We start from the raw sequence: 25409 nt of genomic DNA on the forward strand, positions 1-25409 counted from the left end.
TTTTTTGCGGTACGCGGGCCTCTCACTGTCGTGGCCTCTCCCGCTGCGGAGCACAGTCTCCGGACGCGCAGGCTCAGCGGCCACGGCTCACGGGCCATGGCTCACGGGCCCAGCTGCCCCGCGGCATGTGGGATCTTCCTGGACTGGGGCACGAACCCGTGTCCCCCACATCGGCAGGCGGACTCTTAACCACTGGGCCACCAGGGAAGTCCTAAGAATGATTTTTAACTGGTTGAGGGAAAAGACTCAAAAGAATATTTCATGACACATGAAAATTATACGAAATTCAAATTTTTTTTTTTTTTTGAAATTCAAATTTTAATGTCCATCAATAAGTTTGCTATAATGTTAAACATACATTTACCATATGACCCCGAAACCCTTTTCCTGGGCATTTACCCAAGAAAAACTAAAACCTACATTCACAAAAACCTGTATGCAAAGATTTACAGTTTAGGCTTTATTCATAGTTGCCTAAAACTGGACATATCCTAATGTCCTTCAACTGGTCAGCAGATAAACTGTGGTACATCCACACGTTGCAATTCCACTCAATACAAAAGCATGAACTATTGGGACTTCCCTGGTGGTGCAGTGGTTAAGAATCCGCCTGCCAATGCAGGGAACACAAGTTCGATCCCTGGTCCGGGAAGATGCCGCAGAGCAACTAAGCCCGTGCGCCACAACTACTGAGCCTGCGCTCCAGAGCCTACATGCCACAATTACTGAGGCTGCGAGCCACAACTACTAAAGCCCGCGTGCCTGAAACCCGTGCTCCACGACAGAAGAAGCCACTGCAGTAAGAAGCCCATGCACCGCAACAAAGAGTAGCCCCCGCTCGCCACAACTAGAGAAACCCTGAGCGCAGCAATGAAGACCCAACGCAGCCAAAAAAAAAGAATGAACTACTGATACAACAACATGGATGAATGTCAAATGCACTATGCTAAGTCAGGGACAAATATTTTCTATAAAGGGCCAGATAGTAAATATTTTATACTCTGTGGGCTTTCTAATGGTTATATAAGGCTCTAGACCCTGTATTGTCACACTTCACACTTGGAACCTATAGAATAGCTTCTATTTTAAGGTACAAATAGTGAGTGGAAACACAAAAACAGGAGATGCAGAGTGACAGAAATGGATGAGATGTCTCCTAATATCTATTCTCCCATTTTTCCTTGATAATAGGATCCCCAATTTAGCTGGGCACATGGAATAGGCTACATTATTTCTTCCTTATGGCGAGGTGTAGCCATATGACTAAAGTGTGGCAGGTGGAAAATAAGTGGAATTATGGTGTATAATTTCTTGAGAAGGATCCATAAAAGATGGGGTACACTCTCCTATTCTTTTTCCCCGGCTGAAATATGGACATGACAGATAGAGCCTCAGCAGCCATGTTGGGTCATGAGGTAGCCCTACACAGGCAGAGGGTGAAGGAAAAGCGAGTCAAGAGGAATCTGGCCTTCGTGACTCTGAAACCCCTCTGTGCATTCTGGAGATCTACCTCTGAACTTCTGTTATGAGAAAGAGAAACACAGTTCTGTCTTCTTTAAGCCATTATTGTTTGGGGTATTTTTACTCACAGCCAAAGCAAATCCTAACTATACACATGAGAATTCATTCCTCACAAAGGTGGTGCCAGAGTGAGACTCCTGGAGACCTCGTGCTGTGCAGCCTGAGCTGTCTCATTCCACTCCATTCCGGGCCTGGTTTTCTTCAACCTTCCCTTTGATAATTGTTGTATGGAGCTTCCCATACAACTCCACTAAATTCCCTTTTTTGCTTAAGTTAGATAGAATAGGTTTCTTTTGCTTGCAAACAAAGAACCTTACCTCATAAAACAAATTTTGCACGCTTCGGAAAAATCTGAAGTGTTTGGGTTGAGTGTCTATTACATGATAAAAGAAAAAAAAAATGCCCAGGATACCATTCCAGACTCAAATCAGCCCAAGTCATCCTATTTTTCACCTTATGTTGCTTATCATGCCTAATACCTGTAGCCCAGTAGTAAATATCCCAGTCATTACTGGGTTCATTAATCAGGCGATCGTAGAGGTTCAGTTGTTTCTCTGTCATGTGGTGCAGATATGCCTTAGCGAAGAGGCTAGAAACAAGAAAGAAAAAGAAGTTGAAAAGCCTGTCTCTGGTCAAAGAGAAGTGCCATCCCGACTCCTATCCCCTTACCTAAGAAGGATGCAGTTTTCCAGCATCCCCCTCTTCCTGCTCTCATAGAGCAGCCGGGCCCTTTTGGTTTCTATGGATTCATCAGTTCGCTCCTGCCATGGAGGCAAAGGGATTTCAATCATGTCCTTCTGGGAATCTGTCGGGCTGTCACCTCTGTAGCAGCGTCTGAATGATGTCACTCTGAGTGAAGGAGACACTAGGTGGCGTCTTGACAGAGCAAGCACCTGAAACAAATAAGCCACAAATATCACAGTTTTTTTTTTTTTGGCCTCGACATGCGGGATCTTAGTTCCCCGACCAGGGATCGAACCTGCGCCCCCTGCAGTGGAAGTGCGGAATCTTAACCACCGGACCACCGGGGAAGTCCCCACAAACATCTTTTTAAAAAGGATGACCGGGGCTTCCCTGGTGGCGCAGTGGTTGAGAGTCCGCCTGCCGATGCAGGGAACGCGGGTTCGTGCCCGGTCCGGGAAGATCCCACATGCCGCGGAGCGGCTGGGCCTGTGAGCCATGGCCGCTAAGCCTGCGCGTCCGGAGCCTGTGCTCTGCAACGGGAGAGGCCACAACAGTGAGAGGCCCGCGTACCGCCAAAATTGTCATTCACTCAACACTTACTAGGTGCAAAATGCATTTGATCTCCTCCAGTCCTTAAGAAGTTATGCTGATTTTATAATAACTATAAATGGAGTTTAATCTTTAAAAATTGTGAACTACTACGTTGTACCCCTGAAACTTATAAAATACTGTAAATCAACTATACCTCAATAAAAAAAAAAAGAAGTTATGCTGATACTGTCCCCACTTTACAGCTTAGGAAGCTGAGGCTCGGAGAGGCTGAATGACTTACCAAGTTCACCCAAACAGTAACTACTGTGAAGACTGGAACCACCCCTGACTGCAAACATGTTCTTAACCAGTGTCTTTCCAGAACCTCTCCAGCAGAAATATTTTCTCTTTCCTTTGCATTCCCTTAAAATTCTTACAATATGGTTTGCATTCTAATCACCTGCCTGTGTTAAAATCTGAGCATACGGTGATGGTATGGCCCCTAATTCCCCAAAGTTTCCCAATCTAGAGAAGGGCAAAAACTATCAAGATGCAACGAGGGCTTCCCTGGTGGCGCAGTGGTTGAGAATCTGCCTGCCAATGCAGGGGACACGGGTTCGAGCACTGGTCTGGGAGGATCCCACATGCCGCGGAGCAACTGGGCCCGTGAGCCACAAGTACTGAGCCTGCACGTCTGGGGCTTGTGCTCCGCAATAAGAGAGGCTGCGATAGTGAGGCCCACGCACCGCGATGAAGAGTGGCCCCCACTTGCCACAACTAGAGAAAGCCCTCGCACAGAAACGAAAACCCAACACAGCCAAATAAATAAATTAAATTAAATAATAAATTTATAAAAACAAAAATGTATAAAAAAAGATGCAATGAGAAGGTGGTGACGTCAGCAAGATGGTGGAACAGGAAGTCCCACACTCTCCTTCTCCCACGGAGACACAAACTACCCAACAATACACCGACCAATTCCCTTTATGAGAAATCCAGAAACCAGCTAAGAGGCTCCTGAACCTCAGGTGAGCACAAAACCAGCTGCACTACAGCTGGAAGAAAAATTCATGGTACTCATTCAACATAGTCCCTCCCCCTGGCTTAGCCCAGTGCAACTGGAGAAAATTCTCAGCTCCTGGCTTCTCCCTGGGAGGGAAAGAAAAGACTGAAACATACACCCAACATGCAGCCTTTCAGGGGGATGCCCGATTGACTAGCTTCTGTCTTGTCTGAATCTAAGTGTGACGGAAAAGATGCCAGGTTGGGGGCTGCTGAGAAATAGGTGAGGGTTTGGACTAGCATACACTCACTCGCCATCGTCCCTACCTGTGGCTTAGCACAAAACAAGCAGAAGAAAACCCCCAATTCCTGACTTCTACCTGGGGAGGGAGAGGTAGAATGTGTGTCCTACATTCCAGCTTTTCGGGGAGCTTCCTGAGAGAATGGCTTCTGTCTTGCCTGTCTCAGAGCACTGACAGGACCCAGCATACTCTAGATATTTGGGGGCCTCTGAAAACCAAAGAGAGCTGGGTGGCTTGCTGCTGCTTCTGAGGACCTGTGGTACAGCCGACAGAGGCCAATGGAAAGAAAGGAGGAGCATGCATCCAAAAGTCCTGCTTTTCAAGGAGCTGCACAAGGGACTGGTTTCCGTCTTGGCCAACCTGCAGCGCTCATGGGACCTGGGATACTCTGAAGCCTGGGGGCTGCTGAGGAGAGCTGGGAGGCTTGCGGCAGCTCCAGAGAACCTGTAGTACCATAAAGAGACACCAGAGGGAGCAAGAGAGAGATTATGAGCTCGTGAAAAAAGAAGCCAGCAAATCTCTCTAGTTGGGAATCTACGTGCACGAGTCTAGAGAAGAAGACATTTCTACACAAAAGGTTTGATAGGCCCCCAGATTCTCTAGCTGGACCGATTGGCAAAGGTCTTTCCTTGTACAAAGTCAGTCCAAAAAGACTAGGAGAGGTGGTTGTTTTTTCAAATGCATGGATCTAAGCACAAAGTTGCAAGGTGCATGAAGAAATGGCAAAACAAGGCCTAATCAAAGAAATAAAACAAACTTCCAGAAACCAACCCTGGAAACAGAGGTATACGAATTACCTGACAAATAACTCAAAATAAATGACATCAAGATATTCAATGAACTGAGGAAAACAATGCAAGAACAAAATGAGAATATCAATGAAGAGAAATATTAAAACAAAAACAAAATTTTGGAAATGAAGAATACAATGACCAAATTGAAAAATTCACTACAGGGGTTAAACAGCATACTTGATCAAGCAGAAGAATCAGTGAACTCAAAGACAGTTTATTTGAAACTACCCAATCAGAGGAAGAAAAAGAATGAAAAACAGTGAAGTATGCTTAAGGGACTTATAGGACATCATCAAGCAGACCAATATAAATATTATGGGAATCCCAGAAGGAGAAAAAAGAGAGAAAGGGGCAGAAAGCTTATTTGAAGGAATAATGGTCAAAAACTTCCCCAATTTGGGGAAAGAAATGGACATCCAAATTGAAGAAACCCAAAGGAGACAAAGGACACTAGACAGTAACACAAAAGCATTTGAAAGCATAAAGCTCACTGGTAAATGTATATATAGGACAAACACAGGATATTGTAACACTGTAATGATGGTGGGTAAATCAGGTTTAATTCTAGCTTAGAAGTTAAAAGACAAAGACAAAAAACTATAAAATACGCTAATGGATACACAACAAAAATATGTAGTGTGACATCAATAACATAAGGTGGGAGGAGTAAAAGAGCAGCTTTTGTATGAGATTGAAATTATTATCAGTTTTAAAATAGATGATAAAATGTTTTATGTAAGCCCCACAATAACCACAAAGAAAACACCTATACACAATAGAAAATGAGAGAGGAACTGAAGCATGTCTCTATAGAAGAAAATCAATGAAACACAAGGGATGACAGCAAAAGGGTAAAAAGGGACACAAAAGCTACAAGACAGAGAGAAAACAATGAACAAAATGGCAATAGTAAGTCCTTCCCTATCAGTAATTATTTTAAATGTAAGTGGATTAAACTCACCAATCAAAACACATACAGTGGCTGAATAGATTTTAAAAAACCCACAAGATCCAACTATATGCCTTACAAAAACTCATTTTAGATGTAAGGGAACATGTAGGCTGAAAGTCTGAAATATATTTCATGCAAAAGGTAACCAAAATAGAGCAGAGATGGCCCTACTTATATCAGACAAAATAAACTTTAAGTCAAAACTGTCAAAAGAGATTTTAAAAGGACGTAATATAATGATAAAAGGGTCAATTCACGACGAGGATACAACAATTACACATGCGACCAATATCAGAGCATCCAAATATATGAAGCAAATATTGACAGAACTGAAGGGAGAAATAGTAACACAATAATATTTGGAGATTTCAAAAGCCATTTTCAATAATACATCGAACATCCAGACAGAAGATCAATAAGGAAGTAGAGGACATGAACAACGCTGTAAGCCAAAAGAGCCAAACATACATATACAGAACATTCCACTAAACAGCAGCAGAATACACATTCTTCTCAAGCACACCGAGGACATTCTCCAGGATAGACAGCATGTTAGGTTTCGAAACAAGTCTTAACAAAAAAGATTGAAATCATACAAAGCATCTTTTCTGACCACAACAGAATGAAACTAGAAACCAACAGCAGAAGGAAAACTGGAAAATTCACAAATAAGTGAAAATTAAACAACACACTCTCTTGAACCACCACTGGGTAAAAAGAGAAATCAAAAGGGAATTAGAAAATATCTGGAGACAAAAACACATCACAAAGCTATGAGACTGAGCAAAAGCAGTTCTAAGAGAGAAGTTTACAGTGTTAACAGTCTATATTCAAAAAGAAAAACGATCTTATGAAACTATGTGAAACCATGACAGATACTAAAGACTTAAAAAGAACCGAAAGACTTAAAAAAAGAGAGAAGGGGCGCCCAGAGGCTGTCGGGCCAGCTCCACCTGGGAAATAGGTGAAATCTGAATTGGGTCTCCCACGAAGACTGACGGTTCAACGATATTACGAGACAGACACACAGTGGGCTCAGGCAAGGGTGGATGTAACCTGAATCTCCCTACGTTGCAAGATCGACCTCTCCTTGGGTCTGCCCTTGCCCTGGGCTATCAGGCAGATGGACGCTTCTCTCGGCCTCCACTTCAGAGGAAGACGAGATACAGTTCTCACTGCGGCCTGCCTAGGACCCTATAACCCCCACTCTCCTCACCCGCGGAAGGGCCGGGAACACAGCAGCCACCACCATTTTACCCGACCCGCATCAGAAGCCAGAGGCCCGGCCACTTCCGGGAACTTCCGGGCACCAGTCCCGCAGACAGCGGCTCTGAGGACCTGAGCCGGAAGATGCGTCCTCGCGTATGGCGGAAGTGGCTGTGCGTGTGACGCCGGCGGCGGGGGACCTGGGGCAGAGAGCGGTTCGCGCGCTTCGGGCCTAGTCCGGACTCGCCGCCGCCGCCGCCATATTCCCGGTAACGGGGGCGCGCGGCCGGGGGCCGGCTGGGCCGGAAGAGGGCTCGGGGACGGCGCTGAGGCGGGGAGGGGATCGGTTGAGTTTGGGGTACCCGGAGTTGGCGGGCGGCGGGAGGCGCGGGCCTTTGAGGGAGGGGGCCGAGGGCGTCGGGCCGGGTCTGTGGGGAGGGAGCGCGGCGGGCCTAGCTGGGGGCGAGGACTAGGCCTGGGTGGGGAGCGGAGGTGGTTGGAGATCCGAGACCCGCAGGGACTCTAGCCGGGGCCGCTTGGGGCCTCGGCAGGTGCGGCGGGCTGTAGCTGCGGGCTTCGCCGCGATCGTTCTTCGCAGCGCCATCCGAGGGCCCCTAGGAGCAGAGGCCTGCACTTCCTCGTCGCGCCCCAGGCAGCTGCGGCGCAGCTCCGGTCGGGCCCGAGGGTGATGGGCAGCGAGCCCCGCGAGCCCCGGTGGCCTGGGAGAGCGAGGGGCGGCGCGAGGCCGGGGGCGGGGCGGAGCGGGTGGGGCAGAGCTCGGGCTGCCTGCCAGGATGCTGCGTCTCTGGAGACGGGAGGTTGGCAACCAATGCCCTCATCCCACCCTGGGACCCTTATGCCTCTAACTCTGTTTCTTTCTGGATACTGCAGTGGCATCTTTCTTACCTTGTCCATTTTCCGGGCTCGAGATCTTCCTTCCGGAGCCATGTCAGAAGGAGTGGACTTGATTGATATATATGCTGACGAGGAGTTCAATCAGGTGAGGGGTCATCGGGAACATTGGTATTTTCCTGTACCAGCTGAGGAATCACTCGCACCAAACTTGCAGTGGTTCCAGGCTGTGTCAGTCCATGAAGATTTTATAGGCCTAAACACCCCTCTGTCGGATCTAAAATTTTCCCTCTAGCACAGACTTCCAAGATTTCTGACCGTTCTGCTTTATGTTAACTTAAGCCTCCAGGCTTGATTTTAAAAGCTTTGATTTAAGAGTAAATAAAAATTAGGTTTAATAGAGCGATGAATCAACCTGTGGAACTTGCTCCCCCAGGAAGCCAAAGTTGGATGTCAGTCTCTTCGAAGACTAACCAAAATTAAAAATCAGAATTAGGTTTGCTATAGTACTCATGAGGATGATGTTGATACCTGTTCCTTTGAGATTCTCTCAAACTGCCCCTGGAGAAATGCAGTCTCCTCCCCCATCGGGCAGTGAGAGGCACAGTATAAAAGATAGCTTTAACGTTTAATTTCAGCTGCATTCCAGTTGTTTTCTGTCTTCCTTCCTTTCAGGAGTAGCTTGACTCCAGGCTTGAGAAGTAAATTTTATTGACGGATCTACTTGTTTGGTGGGGGGAGGGAAAGGTGTTGGACAAACCAGTTACGAAGCAGATACAGACCCAGCCACATGCTCTCAGTTGGATTTGCTGGTCTCTATGATATGTCAAGAAATACGATAACAGTAACCTCCTTTGAAACAATGATTTCATATACAGCTCAGTTCTGAGCTCTTGAGGTCAAATCTCAAGAGTGTCCCAAAATCTCTATTTAAAACTTACGAATATCTTGCCTGGATTATTTTCAGCACTGTTTTACTTCAGTAAGCTGGTTCTTCCTGTTGGCATCTTTCAATGGCTACATGTAAGGACCTGGAAAGAGGATAAAAAAAACAGGCTAGGGAAGGAAAGGGCTCTGATTGGACCCTGGCTTTGATACGAAGCAACAGAAGAGGTTGATATATGCCATTTCTTTCACTTGACATAAGTTAGTCATTTTCCCATGTCTTCTCAGGCAAACTGAAGTCATGTACGTGTGGCTGTTGATTAACTTAAATACATGAAGATTTTTCTTTAAATTTCAAACAAGTCATAATTATTTCTGGATGAGAAGAAAGGTTTAGAATATTTAGTTACAAACCATTGTTTTCCTGAGTTTTTCATATTACTTTGAATCAGACTTAACTACTTTTTACTTTTTTTTTTAGTACTAGATAGCAAGAAAACAAGGCTCCCTTAGTTGTTTTCAATTATTCACTTTAAAAACTTCTTTTCCCCTAATTTCCTTATCTGTGGGTTGGTAACAGTGCTGCTGATTCACTTTGGGAAATGGGTAGAACAGGGTCCTTGACCACAGGGACATTTGGTCTGAGAAATGAGATTCCGTAATTTCTTAAGCAATGCAGCTTGTAGGTCATAGACAAGACATAGGCCTCATCCAGTGGTCACTGCTTTGTCAAGGTAGAAGTCATTGGCCTCAACAATTTGTTCTCTGGTCTCTTTAGTTAAACAGGACTTTTTTATGGGTCTAAGGTAGGCCAAAGGTGGTGTATGAAATCAAGTAGACATTTATATCAAATGGACAGTATTTGATACTTAGTAAGTTGAAAAAAGTATAGATTTTGAATGTCTTATGTCTGGGGGAAGGTCAGGGGAGGGGTGCTTTTTTCCCCACAAGTAAGTTAATTTTTAGCAAAGCTGGTTTTAGTATGTTCTGGAGGCGCTAAAGAAGTGGTAAAAGCTCTGTTTGGCTAGGATTGTTAGAAGCAAGCTTAGACTGAAGGCAGCGAGTACACATTGTGTTTTAGAATGTTATAAGAATGTTATCGATTCACCCCAAGCTTACCCATGCACAAGAACCTTGTCACGTGTACTTTGCTCCCCAGGGAAAATAAGCACTGTTCCTAGATGGAACCCTATCGTGCTGACTCCTGGATCTCTTAAAACATGTGCTACAAAAGCCTCTTTTGCAGAGCTCCTTCACTCCTTTTGCAGTTGGAATCTTAGGGTTCACAGCTGCTCTCTTAGGCTGGGGAGAACAACTAGAAAAGAGACTGAGAGCTGCCATCCTGCTGAGTGTTTTGTCTCTGTTCTGTTCCTTATGCAAAGACAGGCACTTTGCACAATATGCTTAGTTTTCCTCATTTTTATCAACAAGTATTTATTGAGCTACTTCTGTTTGCTAGGCACTGTGTTAGAAGTAGTGAGATAAAAGGAAAAAATGGATTTCTTTTACTCAAAAGAGGTTCTATTCCTGGTAGTTGAGAGCAGTGGACAGTGATGGAAGGAGAGTGTGAGGTGAGAACTGTGGAAATAGTAATTATAAAGCCAAAAACTGAGCTTTGGTTATAGTTAAAAGAAAATTATATCAAATGGGTTGCTTTGAGAAAAATAAATCCTAAGCTTTATTATTCCCCTTAGATATCAGGAAAAGGGCTGGCAGGTAGGAACATTGAGCAGATAGGTGGGGAAGTTCTCATTTAAATTCATAATCATGCAAGTTCTCTTTTGTAAACCAAGAGGCTTCATGAGACAACCACAGTTATTCCTATGCTGTTAAATGCAAAATTGTCCCTGGTATTAATTCAGTATTAAATACATACTTCTTTTTTAACCTCCCTGAAGTGAATCCCTCCACATCAATGCCTTTAAAACATTGTATTTTTCACTTAATTTGTAGAATTAGGTTTTTCTTTAACTGCATAAAACACCAGCTCATTTTGTAATCTGAAAGACCTCAGGCCCTATCTGTTTTTCTGTCTTAGCAACTGAAGAGTAAAGCGAACTGATGTTGCTAGCAGATTTAAATCCAAACACAACTTGATACATTGTTTCTTCAATAAAGTCTTCCACAGAATCCTCGACAGGTCTGCCCGTGCATCAGAATAGCTCCCACAAACGTCTTTGAACTGAGGCTCTGTGGCACAGAGAGACCACTTGAATCTGGTGACAATTTTGCGTTCATTGAATCCTTTTGTGTTTCTTAAAGTGGTAAGGTAATCCATCCACCAGGGTCTTCCAGGACTGAGTCTGTCATATTCTCTAAGGAACCCTGAAAGACTAGATTGTTTGCCGAGGCTTACAGTATGGGGGATTTCCTGGTGACATGTTTGATGTCTGAGCTGCCCGAGTCTGCATGTTCTCTACCCAATTATCAGCAATAATTTTTGTATTACAACTTTTAGACACACATCTCTGAATCACAGATACTTCACGGAAGGAATTCCAGTTTGGTTCCACTGACCATCCAAGATGGTGTGTTTCCTTATTCCCTTTAAGTTCCATTTCACAATCCCTGATTTATTTTAAAAAGGCACCCTGGTTTGAAGTGTGAAGTAGTGTTGTCTAAGGATTAGAGCATTGGAGAAGATTGAGTGGTTTCTAAGTCCTTTCTCTACCTTGAACCACAAGGGCAAATCATACCTAGTACATGAATAAATACATAAGTGGTTTGGGGCTTCCCTGGTGGCACAGTGGTTGAGAGTCCGCCTGCCGATGCAGGGGACACAGGTTCGTGCCCCGGTCCGGGAAGATCCCACATGCCGCGAAGCGGCTGGGCCCGTGAGCCATGGCCGCTGAGCCTGCGCGTCCGGAGCCTGTGCTCCGCAACGGGAGAGGCCACAGCAGTGAGAGGCCCGCGTACCGCAAAAAGCAAACAAACAAAAATAAGTGGTTTGTCTAGAGTTAGGATTGTTTGAGATGTAAGGCTGTGAAATATTTTACACATAAAATGTTGAGTTATTAGCCGCAGCTTTCTTCACCTTTTTAATTTATTATCCACCCTGTGCTCTCCAATGTTAGCTTCTCCCCGTTCTTCACATACGCATCCTTTTTTATGCAAGGTCCTTATTTATAGGTTTGACTACCTAAAATAGTTTTCCTGTGCTTATTTGCCTCACTGATTCCTTTTCTTGCTTTTAAGTTGCCCCTAAAAAGTTTACTCCCTTTTGCCATTCTCTTTGCAAGATTTTTACAAGCTTCAAACTCCTTTCCTGTGGGGCTTGTTAAGAGTGTTTGTAATACTTGAAGCTATTTACATGCCTCAGGAAGTAGAATCCTTTCCCCCTCAATACCAGAACAATCCAATAGTATTATCATGGTGTATATGTTCTTCCCTTGTACTTCAGATAAACTGAGAAACTAAGATTGTTTCCAAAAGTTGCTAATGGTATGTAGGTCTAAGAATGCATTTTGTAGTTAGTCTCTTCTCTAGTCGAAGTTCAGGATCAGCAGTTCTTGTGATGGTATTGAAGGGAGAAAGTTACTGGAGCTTCCTGTCCTGAGTTGCATTAGGGGAAATGATTCTCCTTCAGGCAATTAAACAAGTTACTTAATACAGGTTCTTTTATTCCCTTAGTATAGGTTCTTTCTTTATTCCTGTTTTTAAAAGACAGCAATGACATGAATGAGCTATAGTTTCCCTAAGACACTCCGAACGTCTCCGAGTTATAGTTTCCCTAAAACACTCTGAACGTCTCCCTGTACTCTCATTTTGGCAGTATCCTCTTTAGCACTGTTTGGATGTTTTAGAATGTTACCTGAAAAAATACTTGTCTGATCCTTAAAATAAAAAGATCCTCTCTGAGATAATGACATTGCAAAATCGGAAACATTAAGGTCCCTTAGTAGTAGTTCTTTTGATTTTAGGAATTTTTATATAAGTGTTAGCTTGGGCTGCTGTAACAAAATAGCAAAGACTGGGTGGCTTATAAACAAATGTATTTCTCACAGTTCTAGAGGCTGGAAAACTGAGATCAGGTTCATGTTTTGGTGATCAGCCTCTCTCAGTTGCAGACTGCCAACTTGTATCCTCACATCATGCAGAGCACAGCAGAGCAAGCAAGCTCTCTTGATTCTTATAAGGGCACTAATCCCTTTCATGGGCTCTACCCTCAAGACCTCATCTCATCTTAATTACCTCCTGAAGGCCCTACCTCCTAATACCATCACATTGGGGAGTAGGGTTTCAGTGTATGTAGGGGGAAATCATTCAGTCCATAACAGTAATATATCACATAGGCAAAAAGTATATTTTGCCTATCTTGCAGAATTCACGTTCATATTTGAAAGCTTACAATAACACAGCTTATGATATCGGTGCTTGTCCTGTTTCCTGACCTTTATATATATATATTTTTTTAATTTTTATTTATTTATTTTTGGCTGTATTGGGTCTTCGTTTCTGTGCGAGGGCTTTCTCTAGTTGCGGCAAGCGGGGGCCACTCTTCATCGCGGTGCACGGGCCTCTCACTGTCGCAGCCTCTCTTGTTTCAGAGCACAGGCTCCGGACGCACAGGCTCAGCGGCCATGGCTCATGGGCCCAGCCGCTCTGCGGCATGTAGGATCTTCCCAGACCAGGGCTCGAACCCGTGTCCCCTGCATTGGCAGGCAGACTCTCAACCACTGTGCCACCAGGGAAGCCCCTGACCTTTATATTTTAGAGAACTTAACTGTTTTTGTGTATCATTGGACATCTCTGGTATTGCTCAAAGATGTCTCATAAATGTCATGGTAATGTATTGGATCTGCATGTCATTTGAGAAATAGAACTTATAATGGAAAATCCCCCCATTATTCACTTCCCTTTTATTTTTTATATTTCTTTGATAATGGAAAGATGGGATTATGTACTATGAGTTTTAGAGCTTCTCTAAATCATTTGTGTAAGTCAAAGAGTTTAAACCAATACTCCCATTCTTTTTTGTGTTTTGGTTCCCACTTTAACATGCTTTTCCCCAGATTTACATTTCTAAATAAATATACTCCCTTTCTTTCCCTCCTTCCTTCCTTCCTTCCTTCCTTCCTTCCTTCCTTCCTCCCTCCCTCCCTCCCTCCCTTCCTTCCTTCCATTTTTGGCTGCATTGGGTCTTTGTTGCTGCGCATGGGCTTTCTCTTGTTGCAGGAGCAGAGGCTACTCTTCGTTGCGGTGCGCGGGCTTCTCATTGCGGCGGTTTCTCTTGTTGCGGAGCACGGGCTCTAGGCGAGCAGGCTTCAGTAGTTGTGGCTCAAAGGCTCTAGAGCACAGGCTCAGTAGTTGTGGCACACGGGCTTGCCACCAGGGAAGCCCTACTCTATTTCTTATTAAGTAGAAGAGTAAGTTTTGTGTAACTCTTGATTTTGGAAATAGCATAAGATGTTGAAAACAAATTTTCATTAGTGTATCTTAGATGTGGTCTTGAGAAGCTGGCCACATTGATAGCAGTAGCAGATGCATCTCTGTGCATTCTTAGTTTGCTTGTTTAATCATCATGTACCTTTTGAGTCTCACAGTTGATTAAAGCTAGAAACACTATAGACTGCTAACAGGGTCTTAGGAGAAACACCTACATACATAAGTATAATTAAGTGTTAAAATTGTTTTACATGGGGAAGTTTTTCTTCCTAGTTTCCTAGAGTAGGACAAGGAAGTTTTGTATGTTTTATAAAATATTTGACCGTGGATTGTAAGTAAACTAGAGTAAAACAGAATGGACAAAATGAAAGGTTTTCAAACCCACCTTTGCCAACCCCTCGTCTCTTAGGACCCAGAGTTCAACAATACAGATCAGATTGACCTGTACGATGACGTGTTGACAGCCACCTCACAGCCCTCAGATGACAGAAGCAGCAGCACTGAGCCGCCACCTCCTGTTCGCCAGGAGCCATCTCCCAAGCCCAATAACAAGACCCCTGCAATTCTCTACACCTACAGTGGCCTGCGTAATAGGCGAGCTGCTGTCTATGTGGGCAGTTTCTCCTGGGTGAGCATGGGTAACCAAAAAGGCTTGTGGGTGGGCTGGAGGGAGAGCACTGGGAGGTGATGGCATTTTCAGAAACCACTGTTGCACTGTTTTGTGCTCTGATGGGGTTGGATTTCTTTTTCCTGGGATCAGGTTGGATTGATCTCTGAAAGGGAACTATCCTGAGGACGTACTGGTGCCGAAGAAAGCAATGATTAAGTGGGTAGTTGCTTTTTCTGCCATCTTGTTACCGCCCCTGACCCTGGGGCTTTTATGTCTACCAGGGTCATCTGTGGGATGAGATTTCAGAGTGAACACCTTGAACTCTTGGTGGTCATTAGATGGTCCTATGATAATGATGGGTGAGAGGGAGCAAAGACCTTGATAGCTGTAGTACGCTCGGGGTAGGTGGTGATTGTTGTTCTGCAAAAGTTATTGTGTGACATGTTTGGGGGCTGGTGCTGGGAGGTGGTGTTTTCAAATTAAGAAATGTATATACTGAGGGGAAAGTTGCTGTCAGTGATCAACTCTAGCCTATCAGATCTATAACTAAAAGCTGCTAGTAATCACCGTTTGAGCTGATGACGAGCCAGCCCAAGTGGCAGTCAAAGTTAAAATAGCTTTTAATTTTCTTAGTCTCAAAGACGGGGATTGGGGCAGGGGTGGGTGGTTTTGGAATTCTGCATGGGTGAGGACAATAGGAAAAACGTGCTCTAATTGAAATATTGATGACCTTCTGGGTTTCCTGTGGGCGGTCATGATTGTGACTAGAATCCTAGATTTGAGGGAAGGGTTTGGGACATTCTGGGGGAGGGGGGTGTAGCTCTTGACATTTCTTCCTTTTCCATTTTGCCGGCCCCAGTGGACCACAGACCAGCAGCTGATCCAGGTTATTCGCTCTGTAGGAGTCTATGATGTGGTGGAGTTGAAATTTGCAGAGAATCGAGCAAATGGCCAGTCCAAAGGGTGAGGTCTGGATTTGAGAAGCCCCTTTTAGTTTGTAACCATTGGGATGACAGATCTGTACTGTTATTTTGGCCCTGTAATTTAATCCCTCCCACCCCTGGCCCAGTTTACTGCCTTGGTTTTAACAAACCACCTTAGAATGGGGACCTAGCTGCAATGTAGGAGAACATCCATCCATTGAGAGGCAAAGAAAGCTGATTTCTAATTTGAAATAAATAGGAAAATTTTAGCATGACACCTGTTTGTTTTTAGTAGTTTTGTGTTTTTAATATTAGAAAGATAAAAAAAAAAAAAAAAGGGACTTCCTTGGCAGTCCAGTGGTTGAGACTTCACCTTCCAATGCAGGCGGTGTGGGTTCGATCCCTGGTCTGGGAGCTAAGATCCCACATGCCTCAGGGCCAAAAAACTAAAACATGAAACAGAAGCAATATTGTAAAAATTCAATAAAGACTTTAAAAATGGTCCACATCAAAAAAATCTTAAAAAAAAAAATATTAGCAAGGTATCCTTGGCTTTAGCAGTTTTCACTAAAAGTGGAAGAGAATTTCTGTGTTCCTGTCTTGGTTGTCTAGTAGATTTCACTCGTTTTTAATTTTTCTTCCTCAAGGTATGCTGAGGTGGTGGTAGCCTCTGAAAACTCTGTCCACAAGTTGTTGGAACTTCTGCCAGGAAAAGTTCTTAATGGAGAAAAAGTGGATGTGAGGCCGGCCACCCGCCAGAACCTGTCACAGTTTGAGGCACAGGCTCGGAAACGTGAGTGCGTCCGAGTCCCAAGAGGGGGTACGTGGAGACCATCTGTATGAAGGGGGGGAAGTTTGTGGGTTTGTTTTCTGTGGTGTAGGCTTGGCCTACGATGTGAAAGAGTTTGAGAGAGGGTGGTGGTGATTATGGGTGACAGCATGGCAGTAGGTAAGCCAAAAATGAGGCTCATGTGCTAGCAGTCAGGTAGGTTCAGGTTATGGCTCAGTTTTGCCACTAACTCATTATGTGACCTTGGGCAGGTCACTTTACTGCTTAGGGCCTACTTCCCCATTTGAAATAGACACGTGACATATAAAGTTCCTGTCAAGTCTAAATTATGTGTTTCTATCTAAAAAATCAAGTGTATAGCAAATGGCCTTAATTGTAAGACATGTGTCTATAAATTATTAAGAAGCAACCACCATAAAATATAAATATGATAAATAAAGATGGCTGTAATCTTGTCGTAAACATACACTGGAAGGGTGTTCTGTAAGGAATCGACCAAGAGGAGTGCTGGAGAGTAAGAATTTAAGTGTTTCTCCAGCATTGACCAGGGGGGTTGGGTACCCTTTCTGTTATCTGCGATTTTAGTTTGCTTGGCAAGTGTTTCCCATTAGTAAAGAAAGTTGCATCATGCTACCTTAGCCTGATGATAGTATGCCTTAAGCTCACCTTATTCCCTTTATTCTGACCCTGTGCTCACCAAGACACCTTCTGATACTAATTTGGTTTCCCAACTAGGCTCTCCTACTGGGAAGAGAATGCGCTGACCAGCCGACACAAGTATTCCAGTCTGCTTGGCAGTTATATTTCTCATTGTAAATTAATAAATTATCATTCTGGTTTATGAATCAGTCTCTTGTGAGTTTGGATAGTGTGAATCAATCTCCTAGGGTCCAGTCATCCCTGGGTGAACTGTTAAAATCAAGTTTCTGAACCTGCGAAACCTGGGGACCAACCTTGGATTGTCCTGACTTCAGAAGGTGCAGCCAACCTGCAAGGCCCTGCCTGAAACAGTCAACTGCCATTACTTTCCTTTTACTACAGTGGGGGTATGGCAAAGTTTTCGTTACCCACTTTCTGTCACTGCTTAGGTCCTGCTCTCAAAATAGTGCCTTGTATTGATTGGGTAGTCCACTGGGACCTTGGATAGGTTGACTGAAGGTGGGAATATGGCCACTCAGCTCTTGATAGGAGCAACTATGTTCTTAGAACTATGTGGAGAGCCTAGATGGAAGTGGTGTGAGCTATTGCTCTGGGTTAGAGGCACATACTTTTCTTCCTTGATAGCCTGAATGTTCAAAGTCCATTGTGTTTCAGAGTCTTTCTATGATTCACGCCTCTTCTAGCTTTCTTAAGATGTATAATTTTACAGCTGCATTGAGCACCTAACAGTCCCGGCACCACCTGGCTGTTTACTCCTTGATGTTACCTTTCTTTGCTGAAGTGATGGTGCTGACTGAGTGGTGTTTTTCTGCGCTGTCATGTTGATGGACTTGGGCTCTGTTAATTCACTAAGTATAGCTGGTTGACTTAGTCTGCTTAACAATGGTTGCTACTCTTGGGATTTGTGGCCATAGATACAAAAAGAACCCTTGCTAGTGTGGGAACGGTAGCTGGGAAGGTAGCTAACTTTCAGAGGATTACACTTGCTAATACCTCTTCTTTCTTCAGCTTGAGAGAACTCAGGGAAATAGCACGTTGCCATGTGTGTGAGACATGAAAAGCAAGAGAATGCTGTGGTAGGCACTGGTGATAAACTATGTTAGAGGAACCGAGGTGGTTGCCAAGGGGATTAATTCCACCTTGTGCTTTCATCAGGAGTTAGTGTTTACTAACAAGTTTTTGTTTAAGGAGCACTCTTCTTTCTCTCCACACTTGTCTCCTAATGGCATCTTTCTACCTCCAAGACTCCCAAGACCATGTGATCACATTCTTCTGTTGGATTCCACATTAACCAGGCTTAGAGTAGACTATTAAATTGGAAAGAGGGAACAAGTTTAACCAAATGACTTGACGGTGTCAGAGCCATGTTTCCAGCTGTATACAAACATGTTTTGAGCCCCTGTTTTGTACACCATACCACCGTTCCACGATGATGTTCCTAGTAGGCTGCCCTGTGGGGTAGAGGGTTTGGGCCATTGGAATGTAGGGGGAGTTTCCCAGGTTTCAGGCATATTTTGTACCAGGCTTTTGCTAGGAGTCCCTGGTGTCAGCTGAGTGCCATCTGCTCATTCTGTGGGCAGATCTTTCCTTGGCTTGTCTCCCGTGTTTTCTCATTTAACCTCCAGTCTTCTACTCTCTGTTCTATGGCTCTTCCCCGTCCCAGTTACCAGTTTGGGTACTTGGATGGAGGAAGTGTTATCCATCCCCTGCCCTTCCCTCCCTTCCCCCAAATTCCCTGGCCAAAGAGCCATGGCAAAGAGAAAATTTCAAGTATATAGCAGGATAAAGAAGGTTAACTATTACTAGTCTAAGGAAAGAGTCCCTGAACAACTACCAGAGACAATGGGATTTCGAAACAGCTTGAATCCAGCTGATCAATAATGAACATACTTCAGCACTGTCATTTTCTCATGGGTTATTAGGATCCTTCTGCATTTAAAAATAGAAAGCAAATCTAAGGGTAACTTAAATGTGAAGCACTGAGAGTTCTAGATAAAGAGCATTCTTTAACATACAGAATTTAGGGTGGTTTTCTTCCTGGGTTTATGTCTTAACTAGGTTGCCTCTGAGCTTTCTCTGAGGCCAAAGAAAAACAGTAGGTGATTTTACCTTCTTTCTCAGCTACCTGTCACCTTCCTTAGTATGGTGTCAGATGACTTGCTGAAGGATGACCTGGTCCCGTGGTTATGTTTAAAGGTTGGACAGTAATAGTAATTCTGTTTTGCTTCATAGGAATACCTCCACGGGCCCACTCCCGAGATTCTAGTGATTCTGCTGATGGACGGGCCACACCCTCTGAGAACCTTGTACCCTCATCTGCCCGTGTGGATAAGCCCCCCAGTGTGCTGCCCTATTTCAATCGCCCTCCTTCAGCCCTTCCCCTGATGGGTCTGCCCCCACCCCCAATTCCCCCCCCCCCACCTCTCTCCTCAAGCTTTGGGGTCCCTCCTCCTCCTCCTGGCATCCACTACCAGCATCTCATGCCCCCTCCTCCTCGATTACCTCCTCATCTGACTGTACCTCCCCCTGGGGCCATCCCACCTGCCCTTCACCTCAATCCAGCCTTCTTCCCCCCACCAAATGCCACAGTGGGGCCTCCACCAGATACTTACATGAAGGCCTCGGCACCTTATAACCACCATGGCAGGTAAGGACCATCTTGTTCCTTTCAGATCTGAGCCAGGCATAGTGGGGTAGACAGTGTTTTAAGCATTTTGTTCTCCCTGAGGAAGTAAGTGAGCACTGAATTCTTGTGTTTTCCCTTGTGGAAACTGTTGTCATAGTTTTGAGTCCTGGGAAATAGTTAACTGTTAGAGAATGTTTTTGTTTGGTATTTTGTTTGCGTCTTAACTCTCAACACAAACCATGTCCTTCGTATCCCTTTTTAAGACAGTTGATTAAATGGAGTGCTATAAGTCACTGTTAGGAATGCTATGAGTGTCGAGCACTGTTGGGTCATGCCAGAATTACAAAAGTATATGACATAAATCCTGTCTTTGAAGAGAACATGAACATATAAAACATGTGAACAGGCTGAGAACCATTTAAGACATTATACAGGAGAGCACAGTTAAATAGCATAGTACTCTAGAGTATGGTAAAGTTAACAAGGGGTGTGGGCAGTCAGGAGTGGTATTATTTCTGTGTGCAGCCGAGATTCGGGCCCTCCGCCCTCTACAGTGAGTGAAGCAGAATTTGAAGAGATCATGAAGCGGAACAGAGCAATTTCCAGCAGTGCCATTTCCAAAGCTGTATCTGGAGCCAGTGCAGGTAACTCATCCTTACCGTTGCTGCCTTCTCCTTACCTTTAGTTTTTCCATCGTTTTGTCATTTCCATTGGCAAGAAATTCAACAAGATAAAGTTGGAGCACTAGTAGATTCGCAAGAGTGGCACATTTTGAAAAGCAATATAGTAACCTGGTTTCCTGGCTTTTGGGGAGCTCCACTGGTGCTGTTTGTTTAGCCTGTGTCTAGACCTGCCCCATGAAAACCAACTTAGTGCCTAGAATATAAATAACTAATACTCACTGTGGTGTTTGTTATAGAATGAACTTCCTGCCTCACGGAGATCTTGATCTCAGTGGTTGATCAGTGGATCTTGTGTCTATGTAATGAGTCCAATGCCAAGTGTAGACCTTGGGTTTTTAGAACTGATGATGATGGTGGATATGGAATCTGATTACATTTGGGGATCGAGGCAGAGCTGGTGGCCTCCATGTAACCTATCCTAGAAAGAGACAAGTCTGTTGGGTGTCAATCTTAAGGCATAATATACCCTTACAACTAATTTTTGCCTTGCTGTATTAAGTGGGCAGAACCGGAAGCCATGCCTTTGAGAGCCAGGGGAACAGAACCTTTGGTTCCTAAGAGAAGAGAATATAGGAAGTTTCCGGGTTCTGGTCCAAGTTTCGCATTATAGCACTAATCATATTCACTTTCTTCCTGTGAGTTTCCTACATGAATGTAAATATAGACTGTCAGATCTCCTAAGAAATAAGTTAACTCTATTATCGTCCATTTTCCATAATTTCTCATCTTTGACTACAAAATTTGAATGCAGAGTGGACTAAAGACAGAAAGTATGTATATTTTCTCTCTCTCTTTTTTTCCACCAGAAACCTTCATGACATCTGAGTTAAATCTCTTTAAATTAGAAAATAATCTATGCTCGTTGTAGCAAGTCAGATATACAGAGTATAAAGAAAAACAATCATTGTTCTTCACCAGTTCCTTCACACTGAGATGATCAATAACTGAACCTCTGTCTCCTCCCTTTGTTTTGTTCTCATTCCAGTCATTCAAACCACAAATATTTATTGAATTCCTACAAAATAGGCAAAAATTCCCTACTCTGGTAGAGCCAAAATCCTGGTGTTCTTAGATCTCCACAGAATTGCAGGTTCTTCACAGTCTCTGTTCTGTTCTTCACTGCCTCGCACAGGGGGAGCTGCTAGTCCACTGTCACTGCACCCCTGCCTGGTTTCATGCTTTCCTTGTATTATCTTGTCCTTAATGCTAAGAAAGCTTTAGTTTGCAAAAGCATTGTGCAAGTACCCACCCTGACCACTCTGCTTGAGTCCAAGCATTGCTCAGATGTGAGGAATGAAGGAGCTAGTTCTTGATGGCAGCATAATTAAAAATATGTGTGTGTGCATATTATATATGTGTGTGTGTGTGTGTGTGTGTGCGCACACAACCTACATGTCTTAGATATGTTACTTGTATGTATATATGTATTTGGTTATAGATTTAAAATAATTCAGACAGAAATATGCGGTGTTAATAAATGAAAGGCTTCTGTATGAGGACGATCAATAAGACCACCTTGTACAATTTAGTGTCTATCCTTCAGATTTTTTTTCTGTGCATGTAGCAAAATATATATGTAATTTTTTGATGGAATATTGTTTCACAGCTTTTTAAAAATACATTCTGGACATCTGTTACGTCAACTAATACCTAACGTTTATTGAGCCCTTACTGTGTGCCTGGCACTGTGCTAAGTGCTTTACATGGATTGCTTTGTTTACATACAGATTTACCTCATGCTTTTTAACGACTATGTAGTATTCTGTAGAACCAATGTTCCATAATTTATATAGCCAGACCCTACTGAAGGAACTTTAAGTTGTTTTTGATTCTTTAATACAACAAACAACGCTGAAACAAACATTGTTTAAATTATATACTTGTGAACACAAGTAGAAAATTTTTAGATGTGCTGGGTCAAAAAGTATGCACATTGTTTATTTTAATGGATGCTGTCTCATAACCCGCAGACAATGACGGGCCGGATTATACATCCACTAGCAGTGTCTGAGAGCATCTGTCTGATTCCAGACCACTAGAATATAGGTGCCATACGGTTGTATACCTGCCACTTCTGCCTCATCCATTTTACTGTGGTTCTGTGGGACAGCTTTTTACTCTTGGTTTGTGTCCTCCTGAGTTCTCCTTTTCATCAGTTAGTTTACTGCCTCTGCTCATCCTTGGCCTTTCCCATCCATCCCCTGTCAGGGGATTACAGCGACGCGATTGAGACGCTGCTCACAGCCATTGCTGTTATCAAACAGTCCCGGGTCGCCAATGATGAGCGTTGCCGTGTCCTCATCTCCTCCCTTAAGGACTGTCTTCATGGCATTGAAGCCAAGTCTTACAGTGTGGGTGCCAGCGGGAGCTCATCCAGGTGAGTTGATGATTGCTTCAGCAGCCTGCCAGCCCTGAGCAGCACTCTTCCAGGGACTGGCAGGGGGAGGAAAGGAGCCCAGGGTATCTGGCAAGGACCTAGTTGAAAGAGCAGACCTAGCCCTCATGTCTTTAAGGGAAAAAAATTAATCAAACGTCTACATTAATAAATGTTGTAATGTCTGAAATCTGTGTTTGGTGAGGCAGTGGGCTTATTTAGGAGGAAAGACTGACGTAGTTCAGAACATGGGTTTTGGAGCCACACATTCTTGAATTTGAATCTCAGTCCTGCTCCTAACTACCTGCATGACCTTGAATATGGAAGTTACTCAACTTTCCAAGCCTCATTTTTCTTATTTTTAAAAAGGGGACAATGGTAGTACTTATCTTACAGACCTGTTGTAAAGATTAGGTGAGATAATGCATGTAAAGCTCTTAGCACTGTGCCTGATACGTTAGTAAGATCTCAACAAGTTTGTTATTAATTTTCCAAAAAAGACTAGGGGCCATGATAGAGTAACAGAAGAGTGGTTTAGGCAAATAGTAGAAGACACCAAAACACAATACTCTTAGAAAGAATGGGGTAAGCCCTCTGAGTGAGGCTGAAAAGTATCCTCCTAATAGGAAAAGACATCGGTCCCGAGAGAGGTCACCAAGCCGGTCCCGGGAGAGCAGCAGGAGGCACCGGGACCTGCTTCATAATGAAGATCGGCATGATGATTATTTCCAAGAAAGGAACCGAGAGCACGAGAGACACCGGGATAGAGAACGGGACCGGCACCACTGAGAAAGGTGGGATGAAGCCTCATTGCTGGCTGGTTGATGATCTCTTATGAAAGAAAAATTATTGATAGTAAAGATTTCTCTCTCTCCTTTTAAAACAAGAAAAGGGTATGGGAAGACTTCCTATTTAGGTAACCAAAAATTCAGGAGGGCAGGTTTTCTGCTTGTTTGTGAGGAGTCGCACCCTGAAATGGACCTGAGATTAAGCTATTTTTGCTTGTTTTTTGACTGCTTTCACCTGGTATCTGAGACGACACGGCATAATGGCTAAGAACACAGTGTCTGCAGGTAGATGCCAGGTTATGAATTCCAGCTCCTCCAGCCATATTGCTTTCTGTTCCTCAGTTTCCTCATTTGTAAGTGGAGATAATAAAAGCAACTGTCTCGGTGGATTGCTGAGTGTTCAGTGAGCTAATCCATATCGAGCATTTAGCACTCACAGTACCTGTCACATAGTAAATTCTCAATAAATGGTAGCTATTGTTATTATCATTGTTATGTTTTATTTGTTTATTATTTATTTACTTTCTTTTTGGTTGCGCCGTGTGGCCTGCGGGATCTTAGTTCCCTGACCAAGGATCGAACCCGTGCCCCGTGCATTGGGAGCACGGAGTCTTAACCACTGGACCGCCAGGGAAGTCCCTCATTGTTATACTTTAACCCCACCAAACTTTCAAATGAAAAAATCAGGAAAATTGACCAAGACAGAAAAAAGTAAGACCATTGCCTACTTGTAAGTTTTCAAGGTGCAACATTAATGATTTTTAAGAATTAATATGTATTAAAAAGATTTTGAAAATCAGGATACTTTAGTCAGAGAGGAGAAAGCTGATCTGAAAAAAATTATCTTTAAAGCTTTAGAGACTGTGGAGGATATTTCAATGGCAGGATATATTTGTTTTGGAAAAACTTACAGTGATTTTTTTTTTTTTTTAAATAAAGCAAAACAAAGGCAGGAGAGTTAGGGGTGGGGAACTACATTAACTCAAGTAACTGAAAAGTTGAGTTAGGCTTGGCTGGTTCAGGGGCTTCAGCTCTGTTATTTTCATTCTCAGGCTCCAGGTTACATCCCACCAGCTTGGCAATCCAACTGAAAACAAGCTTCCAACAAAGATTGTTTCTAGTATATAAGCAAGCAAGAGCAGTTGTTGACTCTGTTTCTTTGGAGATCTGTAAAAGTAGTCGAGACTCTGGCGGGGATGGTACGTTTGTGGTTCCTGAAGGCTGTTGCATGACCCGGGTGACTTTGGGGTCTCTTCTCAATTTTGCGGCTTCACATCAAGTACATTAGGATTAATGTCCTTGGTGTTTGGCTGATTCGGTTGGTCTGAAGTAATGGTAATTGTGGAAGGTGAGTAGGAATAGTTCTGCTTGGTATCTTTGGGGTGGATAGATGGATGACTGGATGCAGAAAGGAAAAGAAACCCTCCCCCCTTTTTGTGAGTGCCTGTAGTTCACAAGCGGTAGCTGGACTGTAAACGGCTGCCTAGTGACAACCTACTGAACAAATAAGAAAGGAGTCTTGTTACGTTTGGCTACTGCCCTCTACTTTGTTGTTTCTGCCATTAACTTAAGCAGAGTTTTAAACAGCTTTGGTCTAATTGAGTCTCAGGCAGTGGGCGGGAGGGTGGGTAGAGTGGGTCTGTGATCGATCTCATCCCTCCTGTAGCAGTAGCAGCATTTCCCTTGTTTGAGCTAGCACAGTTGCTAGTGTTGCTTGTAGATTCAGTATCAGTCACCACCCTCCCCAGTCCTGCAGCCCACCGTGTGTGTCCTTTGGAGCTGACTAGGATAAGAGTGACAAAGGAGGTAGTACTTGGTCTGTGCAAAGCATGAATTATAGT

General features: G+C 43.8%; 2 protein-coding genes across 4 annotated transcripts in view; one reads left to right on the plus strand and one right to left on the minus strand.

The window, feature by feature from the left end:
* The window catches only part of SDHAF2 (succinate dehydrogenase complex assembly factor 2), a 14030-nt gene extending 6286 nt beyond the window's left edge, over positions 1-7744 (minus strand). Inside the window, exons 1-3 of one of the 2 annotated variants that reach the window (XM_024748563.1) lie at positions 7504-7744; positions 2191-2414; positions 2001-2110 (exon numbers count right to left, since the gene is read on the minus strand). In XM_024748563.1, coding sequence (XP_024604331.1) covers positions 2001-2110; positions 2191-2414; positions 7504-7596 — 427 coding nt within the window. In that variant the 5' untranslated portion in view covers positions 7597-7744. Of the gene's footprint in view, positions 1-2000; positions 2111-2190; positions 2415-7002; positions 7148-7503 lie in introns of those variants that run through there. The other variant, XM_024748562.1, reaches the window with a different exon arrangement.
* CPSF7 (cleavage and polyadenylation specific factor 7) overlaps positions 7171-25409 on the plus strand; it is a 22815-nt gene continuing 4576 nt past the window's right edge. Inside the window, exons 1-9 of one of the 2 annotated variants that reach the window (XM_024748561.1) lie at positions 7171-7261; positions 7884-7992; positions 14524-14742; positions 15584-15687; positions 16295-16440; positions 19330-19744; positions 20249-20367; positions 22615-22783; positions 23407-23574. In XM_024748561.1, coding sequence (XP_024604329.1) covers positions 7939-7992; positions 14524-14742; positions 15584-15687; positions 16295-16440; positions 19330-19744; positions 20249-20367; positions 22615-22783; positions 23407-23569 — 1389 coding nt within the window. In that variant the 5' untranslated portion in view covers positions 7171-7261; positions 7884-7938 and the 3' untranslated portion in view covers positions 23570-23574. Of the gene's footprint in view, positions 7262-7883; positions 7993-14523; positions 14743-15583; positions 15688-16294; positions 16468-19329; positions 19745-20248; positions 20368-22614; positions 22784-23406; positions 23575-25409 lie in introns of both variants that reach the window. The other variant, XM_024748560.1, reaches the window with a different exon arrangement.

The sequence above is a fragment of the Neophocaena asiaeorientalis genome, unplaced genomic scaffold (assembly GCF_003031525.2).
Source record: "Neophocaena asiaeorientalis asiaeorientalis breed wild unplaced genomic scaffold, Neophocaena_asiaeorientalis_V1.1 scaffold43, whole genome shotgun sequence".
Lineage (NCBI taxonomy): Eukaryota > Metazoa > Chordata > Mammalia > Artiodactyla > Phocoenidae > Neophocaena > Neophocaena asiaeorientalis.